The sequence below is a fragment of the Tyto alba genome, unplaced genomic scaffold, assembly GCF_018691265.1.
Source record: "Tyto alba isolate M040663 unplaced genomic scaffold, T.alba_DEE_v4.0 Super-Scaffold_40, whole genome shotgun sequence".
Lineage (NCBI taxonomy): Eukaryota > Metazoa > Chordata > Aves > Strigiformes > Tytonidae > Tyto > Tyto alba.
Window position 1 is genome coordinate 42,670,437 of NW_024881316.1, and position 10,675 is coordinate 42,681,111.

The 10,675-nt window shown below is 41.5% G+C and overlaps 1 protein-coding gene across 5 annotated transcripts in view; it reads left to right on the forward strand.

The window, feature by feature from the left end:
* KLHL29 (kelch like family member 29) overlaps nt 1-4,318 on the forward strand; it is a 405,860-nt gene extending 401,542 nt beyond the window's left edge. For all 5 annotated transcript variants that reach the window (XM_042803184.1, XM_033004989.2, XM_042803185.1 and 2 more), the window contains one exon: nt 1,970-4,318. In XM_042803184.1, the coding sequence (XP_042659118.1) occupies nt 1,970-2,153 (184 nt within the window). In that variant the 3' untranslated portion in view covers nt 2,154-4,318. The remainder of the gene's footprint in view (nt 1-1,969) is intronic.
* Nucleotides 4,319-10,675: the final 6,357 nt, after the last annotated feature.

Sequence of the window (10,675 nt, forward strand, 5' to 3'; positions counted from 1 at the left end):
CTGGCCGTAGGGACCGGAGCCCTGGCAGGAGTCCCAGCCAGGCAGGGCCTCTCTGCTGCCAGCTCTGGCTCCTTCGGAGGTGGGCTCCTTCTCTTTCAGATCTGTCTTTCAGGATGACACTTGCTTTACTTGAGTCCTCGTTCTTCCCCATTTCTCCCTGACGTTTCAAAAATAATTACCAGTGGTTCAGTAAGTTCATTAGCAAACTCCCTTAGGACCCTGGGCTATGTATCATCCAGCCCTGCTGATTTGTGGATAGGCTCTAATCAAGTGTTTCAAGTCTCTCTCTCCTTCCTCCTCCTTTCAGATTAACAGTTATTTTGACAAGATTCTCATTATTTCCTATTTCCTGGCGGTACCCAGGGACTAGGCTTATTTGAGTCCTCACTGTTGTCATTGTGGGTTTATTTTTCACCTCAGGCTCTGCTTCTCCACAAGGACATCAGAGTTTTGTATTCTTCAGAAACACGTGGCTTTGTCAGTGCCATTTTAGTCTCAGTTCATCCTAGGTCTTCCAGCGTGCTCTGTCTTTTACCTTTATCACTTTTCATCCTTCTTCCCACTGCTCCAAAACCAGCCAGAAGAAATTACTTTGCTTTTACAAAGCCTAGAGGGTTACTACCCTTCTCTACATTCTGAGATCTAGGCCACATTCCTGGCTGCAATTAATTTCTTGTCTTCCCCTCTCTTTTTCTCCCTGCTATCCTCTAGTGTCTACGTAGTCTCCAAGTCTCCATTTTCCTTCCCAACACAACCGTCCACCAGCTGCTCTTGGAAGGGACCCCAACCACCAGAAAAGCCATTGCTAGCCCCCTCCAGCTTAACAGCATCTTTAAATGTTGGGGGGCAAACTCAGGCTTCCCAGCAGATGAAAAGCAGAGCCACTCCTGCTTTTGGGTTCCCCGTGCGGAGTAGGAAGGCAGCACTGAGAACACAACAGCCCTGAACGGGCTTTTCCCACCCAGCTGCCTCTGTCACCCTCCTGCCCTTTCCAAATCCACATGCGGAACCCCAGCCCCTCATTGTCCGTCTTCGTTAGCCCAAAGCGAGTGCCATGCCTTGCGCATGATTGCTGGCGAGGCCAAGGGGTTAGGTGGAAGGAGGAGGGAGAGATGAGGCTGCAGGGAAATTTTTCTTTCCGATACCTTCCACACCTGTGCACTTCCCTGCCTATCAAGAGCGTACAGAGCCCTGGATTAGCCCAGCCTCATTATCCTTGATTTGCAAGACGTGTCTGAAGTCGAACACTTTGATTTGAGCGTTGGAACTTGATGATCTTTAAGGTCCCTTCCCAAACCATGCTATGATTTTTAAAAAGCAGTAGTTGTTCGCCTTCTTTAGACACCAACATGCAGCTGCCCTGCCAGTGCCTCAGCTGCACACCCCCAACCAGCGGGTTCCTGGCCCCCAGGCTGGCTTCCCGCGCAACACCACCCCTCCCAGGTGCACCAAGAGCACGAGTCAGCAGCACCTCCAGGCTCCCGCGCCAGAGCGCGACCTTGGGAGGGGGTGAAGCAACAGAGCATTTTTTGGAGTCTTTTTTTTCACCACTTTATAGCATCCATTGATAATCAGAGGAGTAACTTGAAGCGGAGGGTTTATACCAACAGAGGGGGCAGGGACCCCAAATTGCTTGGATTGCTTTTGCGTCTGCAGGGTGTTACAGGGATGTGTCGTCCTGCTACATTGGCTGCAGATCGCATATATGGGCTGGAGAAACATATTTTTTGGACTAATTTCTATTGTTTAAACTCGAGACAACATTTACCTACCCAGCAGGAGCACAAAAACGATTAGTTTGGGGGAGAGAAAGGGAGAAGGAAATGTCCACACATGTTTATATGGGTAAGAATAAAAGGTATATTCATTGTTTACCCCTTGTTATGAAAGATTAGGTTTGGTTTAAGCCTAAAAAGGAAATTGTTGGGTAAGAAGACTAAAACTTTTTTTTTTTTTTTTTTAAATACAGTGCTGTGGTTCTGGATGGAAAAATTTATGCCACTGGTGGGATCGTTAGTAGTGAAGGACCTGCGCTGGGAAACATGGAAGCCTACGACCCTAAAACAAACACATGGACACTTCTACCAAATATGCCCTGCCCTGTTTTTCGACACGGCTGTGTAGTAATCAAGAAGTACATTCAGAGTGGCTGACGTTACCCAGGAGTTGGAAGGAGAACTGTTGGTACCTGTTGAAAGCAGGCAAGAAGAATACTACTACTTAAGAAACAAAAGCAGCAAAGCCAGCCAGTGAACATATTGCTCTAAAGTCTTGAATAGTGTCTACATTGAATGTAGAAAAATCATCCTCACCTTTTGGTGAACAAGGAGCAGAGAGCTCCGTGCTATGTAAGATATTGTAACTTAATAATACAAGGGTGTCACTAGATGTTATAGTGGCACTTGTTCTGGACGTCGGCTTTTGGTCAACCCAGGTGCAATAGAATTTCACATATTTTTTAAGCTGGGGAAGAGAGGAAAAAAAAAAAAAAATCTGCATTTTACTTTAGAGCTCAAGCTTGATTCTTAAAATAACCATGCAGATTAGTTTTACTATTACACTTTAGGCATCAATCTATTTGAAAGGTCAAAGTGTCCTTATCACTTTGATTCCAACATTTGTTTTTAACAAATACATGCTTTTCAATACCAATGACTGAGAGAAATCTTGTGTGACAGATGGCTTACATTGATGTCAGTCTTCCATCAGATCAAACGAATCTTTCAGTCCTCTAGAGCAGAGCCCAGGAGGTGGGTGAGGTAGGGACTGGGGAGAAGAAGAATAGCCATTGGTAATAAATTCCACATAAAATGATGAAAAAAGAAAAAAAAAGAAAAAAAGGTCTGTTGGGCTGGATGAGTTTCTGCTCCCGGTGATACTTGTGTGGGCACATGTGGCCAAGCCCACAGGTGGGGGGGGCTTCCAAAACTTTGCTCCCGGTTTCTGCTGATGAATGAACTTGGCAGTGCTCGATTCCTGTAATGCAAAAAGAAAATGGCTTCGATTCCAGAGGCGTTCTCCTGGTAAACCCGCTCTTCACTTCGGATTGGGATCACATTAAAACACACAGCACAGTGTGGGGTTTCCACGTTTTCATCAAATGGAGAAGATGCCTCCTGTTGTGGCTACGCACTCAGTTTTGACTCTCAACCAAAATTCCTTATGTTGGGATATACGCCACTATCTTTTATGTAAAGTCTAAGAAGTTTTTTATTTGATTTTATTTTTCAAGTTTTCCAATAGGTGTGGAAACCATATACTTCTCTTATTTACAGATTTGAAACACACAAGTTTAAATCCCATGGTAGAAAAATGCATAGACTTAAGCCCAGTATAAGAGACTTAAAATGATTACTATGTAGAGTTGTAAGTATATGCACAGCACAGGGGTTATATTTTTATATATATTAAAATATTGTCTATCCAGAGAGCATTGTGATGTGGAAATTCTTTATAAATTTATACATAAATGGATCAAATGGGAGACGGATTGGGTAACATAGAGGGGGCAGGGGAAAGAATCTTAAAATTCACAAAAAAGTAACCCCAAGCTAAGGATTGTCTGATTTCTTTCCAAGTAGAGGAAAAAAAGTTGCCATACTTGCCTTTGCAGACTCAAATCCCAAATGCCATGCCAGTAATTCAAGAAGGGTCCTACACAGGGCGTGGGTGAGATCTTACAGTCAATATCTCGTTGAATTTCATACCAAATACACTAGCCTTTTTATACAGCGGGAGGTCTGCCTACAGCTTTGGGGAAATCAATGCAGATGGTTAGCTAATCATCTTATTTTATTAATAATCGTTTATAAAATAAAAGAAAAAAATGAAATTTGTATCTTGCAGTATTTAAAGAAAAAGTGCTCGTCAGCTGAGTCAAGCTATAGGGTGACTCAAGTCTCTCATTTTGACAGTGAGGTTCCAGCCTTTGTTATGCAGTTGTTTTATTTATTCTTTAAAGAAAGAAAAATAATAAGCACAACAAAATTATATGCTAGTATGTCATTTAAAGTATTTATGTCAAACAGGGTGCAAGTGTGAACCTAAAGATTGGAGCACAAGTTTCTAACTGCCTGGGGCAGGACTAATTTTAGTGTTGGTGTGTGTCTACCTCCAAAGGAGGTGCTACCTGTCAACAAGACCTAAACACATTCAACATTTCCAATTTAGCTTATTTCTTCATTTCTCACACTGGAACAAAACTGGCTATTTCTGTGAATAATATTAAAAACAGGGTTATCTGTAATGGTATTGTATATAGTTTATGTTTACTGTTAAGTTCTTGTTATATTATAATAAATATATTTATAGATCTAGATTCAGCATCCAGATTGGATTAATTTTGTCACAACTGAACAAGAAACAACACTGCATGAACGGTGACTTTGGGTTTCATCCTTGATGAAAATGTGTTCACTCCATCTAGCTACCTTCTCTTGCAAATCCAGAAATGTATTGCTAATATTTAAATGCTCAGTAGCTTCCAAAGTGCTTCCATTCTCCTTTCAAAAAAAAAAGAAAATTAGAAGTAATTTTGGATTTTATTCAGCAAGACTGCTTCTTCATCTATTTTTCCAAGCTTACTACTAAGTAAAGAACAAAAGGGCTCAAAATAGTTTAGGAAACTATCTTGGAAAAAACACAGATAAATGCCTTTTTTTTTTTTTTTTTTTTTGCTCTAAATGAAACAGGATTTGTACAGCACTGCTGCTGAGACATCTAAAAGATGACAACATGACAGCCACTGTTGCCCTATGGTCAAAATTCCTTCGTATCCAGAGTGGGAGCTCTGTACCTCACTGGATATGTCTTTCAGAGTGCACTTCTATGCAACTGTTCGTGGTTTCTTTGATCTTTCATGAGGGTGTCGCCTGGTAGCTGTACAACTGGGTGTGGAACAAAGATGAGCCGAATATAACTAGTCTCAGATACCACCACAGTGGAGCATTTCAGCTGGATCTTAGGAAATAACACCTGTTCTACACATTAACAGGAAGAATCTAACATACACTGAAACTGTCTCCGGTTCTTACAGAGAACATCTATGCGAGTATTTAAGAGTGTGAACTGCAGTTTTTAAACATTTTAGTTTAGGCTTAGTGGCTCAGGTTGAACAGCCTGTGAAGATTACCAAAAGCCTTGCAATTCAGTATTACACAACCATGCTGCAATAATCCAGACCAAGTGGAATGAGTTGCCAACCTTTTCATCAGCGCTCAGCAAAGATCTCTTACTCAGCACTTGTCAATAATACTTGGTAGGATGAACAAGACACAGGCTATTTGCTTTACTTGTATGTGGAAATTATTTTAGTTCCCCTCTGGGAAGTTGGCTGAGTGCTTTTGCCAAATGAATCATGTGCACATATCTGCTCAGAGATTTTTCTACTTAAAAGTTTCAAGAAATTCAAGGTACAGGCTGGCTCAGCAGCCTGATAATGATAAAAACTCTTTTGTTCACTGGTTTGACTCTCCCCTGGCTCACCTGGGAAGAGTGTGATCTCCAAATCGGGCTGTTCACAGCGTTCCGGTAATCACCTACCCCTGACAATTTACACAAGTCATCCACCTTTCTCCCGTTGTTTCATCTAGTGGCAAACACACTGTACTAACAAAACCTCAGCAACCCCATCTTTTAATTAACTGCAGCTAGGTGTTAAGGCTGAGCTTAGCACAGTGCAATTGGAGCAAGCTAATTAGAGCGTTCGTTACACTTCAGCTTGCTCTTGGTGGAGTCCAGACAAACCACACGCCGGCACGAGCACCCGCTTTCCGTAGCTGCAGGGATTAGGTAGGAGCGGGGCTGCAGCCTGCACTTCTGCCTGACTTCACAAGTGCCATTATGTTTAATCAGCAGAGACGGCAAAGGCACAAACTGCTTCAAGTACTTCCCCACCCGCCCGGCTTCTTGTGAAGAATTTCTCCGAAAAAAAAATGGAACCGATCCCAAAGCTTTTCTCTGCTGTCTCAAATGGAAGTGCAAGGTCTCAGAACCATACTGCCTCCCCATCACCAACTGAAAAAAGTGACTTAATATAGTACAGTATGATATAATATAATAGGGTATAAACCTACAAACAGCATATGCAGTCAAGTCCTGGCAGGCTGCAGCCCGTGCCAGGTCCCTAGGAAGACGCTGACTCTGTATCTATTTTGACATTTTTACAACTTGTTATGCCAATACAAGCTTTTTAAATTGGATGAGACCCTTAAGCTCACCCCTTAATGCCTTCTTTCCCATTTCAAGTCAGCTCAAAAACAGGAGCTGAAACATGCTTTTGGCTGAAGTAGAGATGCCAGCACATAAAGAAAGGCAGCAGTAAGTTCTCATCGTCAACGAGTGTTCTGGGTTGATAACTTTAGACTGCAGAAAAAGCCAGAATGAAAATGGTCTGGAGGGAAGCAGATGGATGTGTCTCGGGCACAGTGTTTCCATCACTCATTACATTAAGCTGGACAGCGATACCAGAACAGAAACACCATTTTTCCTCCGAAAAGCTAATCTGTTTGAGGCATGATTAAACACTCGCTGAGGCTAGAATTCATGAAAGCAAGAGCTGCCATCACAGGCTCCTTAGCTGAGCTGCACAAGCATGACAAGCAGAACCAGCAAGGTCTCCAACCGCTGGAGACTGGAAACAAAGAAGAATCAGAATCAGAGAATCGTTTAGGTTGAAAAAGACCTTTAAGATCATCGAGTCCAACCATTAACCTAACACTGCCAAGGCCACCACTAAACCATGTCCTTAAGCACTGCATCTACACGTCTTTTAAATCCCTCCAGGGATGGTCACTCAACCACTTCCCTGGGCAGCCTGTTCCAATGCTTGACAACCCTTTCAGTGAAGAATTTTTTCCTAATATCCAATCTAAACCTCTCCTGGCTCAACTTGAGGCCATTTCCTCTTGTCCTATCCCTTGTTACTTGGGAGAAAGGACCGACACCCACCCCACTACACCCTCCTTTCAGGTAGCTGTAGAGAGCAGTAACGTCTCCCCTGAGCCTCCTTTTCTCCAGGCCGAACCACCCCAGTTCCCTCAGACGCTCCTCACAGGACTTTTTCTCCGGAGCCTTCACCAGCTCCGTTGCCCTTCTCTGACACACTCCAGCACTTCAATGTCTTTCTTGTAGTGAGGGGCCCAAAACTGAAAGTGGCAGAGTACCTTGAAAAACTACTCTCCCTTTGCTAGCCACCAGAATTATTTATGTTTTTTTTTGATAACACACATACACACACTACTTTTTGTAATTCCTACTTAGCTAGTGGATTTCTTAAAGAGTTACAAATTCCTATTTTCTTTACCTAAACAAATTCTACTTCAATCAGTGCAGCTTTAAACACAGAATTAAATGTTTTGGCTCAGTTACTACCTGAGAGAAAGAAGCTCCAGTGCTGTCATCAAGCCAAATCTGGCTCTGAATTTTTCATTAGTGGTGGTCTACAGAATGAAGGCTTGAAAGGCTGCCTGCTGGTTTTAATTTTATCATCTGTTATTTTTGAACAGCATTCCCTTTTCCTTTGGAGTTTATATCCCAGATCTTACACAGCAAGATTCATACTGGCAACGGTATCAAACTCTTTCACGACCTGTCCAGAGAACAGCACTAGTAACGCAGGTTTTTTAACAGCCTGACAGGCAACTTCTGCATGTAGCGTGTAAACTTGTAAGCTACATGCTAAAGTTGCTTGTCAGGTGATTAATACAGAACTAGGAATTGTGATGACAGCTGGAGCTAAGCTGAAGATTGCTTAAAGTCACGCCTTGTACCACAGGCAATACACACATTTTTTCCATCATCAAGCATTGGTGAACTTTTCTTGCGTTTTTGTGGCCAAAGAGCAAACACTGAAGGTCACCAGTGACACTCCTACATAAGCATCAGCTTCCCACCTCGTTACAAAAATATATGTTTATAAAAATAACAGCTCTTACAGGTAGAAAAGAACCAATTCCTCCCCACACCTTGGGAACTTAAACAAAGCAGTCCCTAATTTCTAATACAATGTCCTTGTGCTGGCGAACAGCATCAGAGTAAGGATCGGTGAACCGAAGAGCCGATGTACCAAATGCTTTAACAGTATAATGAGCATTATGCTCTACCAGAAACACTGTCCTTCCACTCAAGAAAAAATAATCAGCTCTCGGAAAACAAGACTAAGTTTCCAAGCCCACTGGAATTACTGTAGCCACAGCTTCCACTAAGAGAGATCACCCTTTAGTAAGTTATGTATTTTCATGTCCAGTGCTCCACTACTTGTTGACACCGATTTTACCTGCTTTGATTTATGCCCAGCTTTTCTGCAAGCTGCCTGTTCATCCACTGGAAAATATAAACGCCACGCACAGCCTTTCCAGGGAAAATGAAGAGTGGAAATGTGGCGGGGAGTGCTTGGGAATGGCTCACATTTCTGTTTTCTATTTAGCAAGAAGTAAGGATTAAGATGTCCAGACTGCATAATACCTGGAGAGGATATTAGATTTTCCCTAGTGGTAAGGGTTTTCAAATTCAGGAGGTAACCTAACGTTCAACCATCTCCAGAAAGCCCAGAAGTCTCTGCCCTGCTAACATTCATTTTTAATAGCATGTGGGTATTTCAGAAAGAGTGCTGATAATGTGACAGTTATCAAAAGGGCATGTGAAATGACTGGGTAATTACAGGGCATTCACCTGACATCAATCCCGAGTAAAAATGGAAAGATGATATCTAACTAAACTGATCATGAATCAGAGATAAGAATAAATACAATGATTTTCTAGAAAATCAGCTGTATCACACAAACCTGATCTCATTCTCTGACAGGATTACACATTTGATTGATAAGGTAATAGATTTTCAACAGCATGTGACAAAATACTTCAACTTTCTCACTGTACAATATTCAGACAGCAAATATTAAACAGGCTAAAAATAGGCAGATTAATTGAGGAACATCTAATCTGTTTGAGTAATTCTCAATTTGGTATTATCAGAGTATTTCTAATGAGGGAATCCTCTTCTTCCAAAGTTCTTGAAGAAGAATGTTGACAGACCTGTGGAAACAGATTAGAAGAGCAAAAGCTAATGAGGACTGAACAAGTCACAATACATGCTGGCTCCTCTGGCTGCCTGAGACCATTAAAACAAAACTTATTTTCATAAAGCTAAGTGGGACCTCAGAGAGGTGGGAATGAGGAAGGCTGAGATTTAGGAATGGAGAACAGCATCATGAAAAGCTGCAAGTCTGAGAAGAGTCAAGCAACAAGAGCTCCCAGCCCAATTTCATGGCATAAAAGGCCTAAATTGATCTTTGGAGGTCTAAAAGGGGTAACACTGAGTAGGAATTGGTGATTTTTAGCTCTATATATAGCACTGGTGGGACCAATGCTGGAATATCACATCAATTTCCTCTGTGAACAAATGTTTTAGAAGATGTTGAAAAATTGACCTACTGAAGAAAAGAGCCACAAAATTGACTTAAAAGGCTGGAGAAAATGCAGCAAAAGCCATAAAGAACTCATTCTGTTCAGCAGAAAGAAGACTGAGGGGCTACTCGATCACGCTGCAATAGTATCTTCATGGAGGGGGGGAAAAAAAAAAAAAATCTATGTATGAAGAGTCTAGAACGTAAGGAGAAGACAAACAGCAGTGCCTGGAGCAAAACGAATGAAGAATAAGGCATGTGTTTCTACACATGAGCTTAAGCACTTGATGAACAGCTCAAAGAGCAGGGTAGATGTACAAACTCTGCAGATCAGGACTAGATGCCTTTCTTGCGAAGACCGCTAAGCCACACCTAAGTTAGTAGACCCTGCGCATGCATGAGATTCAATCGTATGTGCCACAGCACCAGATTCAATAGTGGTTTCTGCTAGCATTCTCCATGAATAAACCTGAATTTTTGTGACAAATCGCTAAACATTTAAATGATCATTAGGTGTCAGCTCGCTCACTTTTCCAAAATTTATTCTCATGTATTTAAAAGGTTAACACTGTAAAATTGATGCTCAGCTTGTGCTTTTGGGGCTGTCCTCTGACTCTTGTGGAAAGGAAGCTTTTTATTTTAAAAAACCCTTTCTGCCTTCAGGACATGGTTTAAATTTTAGAGGAAGACTCTGAAGCACTCTAACCACGATATAAAGGCTAGACATTAATTTTAAACCAGTTACATCTCTCGTGCTTCATGAAAATGTAAGTCTTACATGCTTATATTTCTGATACTTAAAATGTCTACACAAACCACTAATTTATTACTAAACTGATGCTAATAGTCACCTACAACATGTAACTATTCGCTTTGTATTTCCTTTATCTCACTAAACCTTTTGTAATGTCACAGAGAATGCAGTGGGCATCATTTCAAAACTCATTTCAGAATTATATTCATTAGAAACCTACAATAGATTGGCAATTTGTCCTTCCCTATCACCAAAATCAGGTATCACTGTTCTTCCAGGCAGCCTCCACATATAGAAGGTGTAATGAAGCCAGCCAGGGAATGCAAGACCTTACGACAGAACTAGAGCTGGGGTTGTGGAGAAATAGTTCCTTAACTAAAACAGCATTATTTTCTTTCTCTTTGCTCCAGAAAGATGCAATTTCTTAGCAAATTATTTTAGTCCAAATTTAGCATATTTTATAGGATGACTATTTTGGTCTCTGCTTTACTTCCTTTGATGCAGAAATATTTAAAAG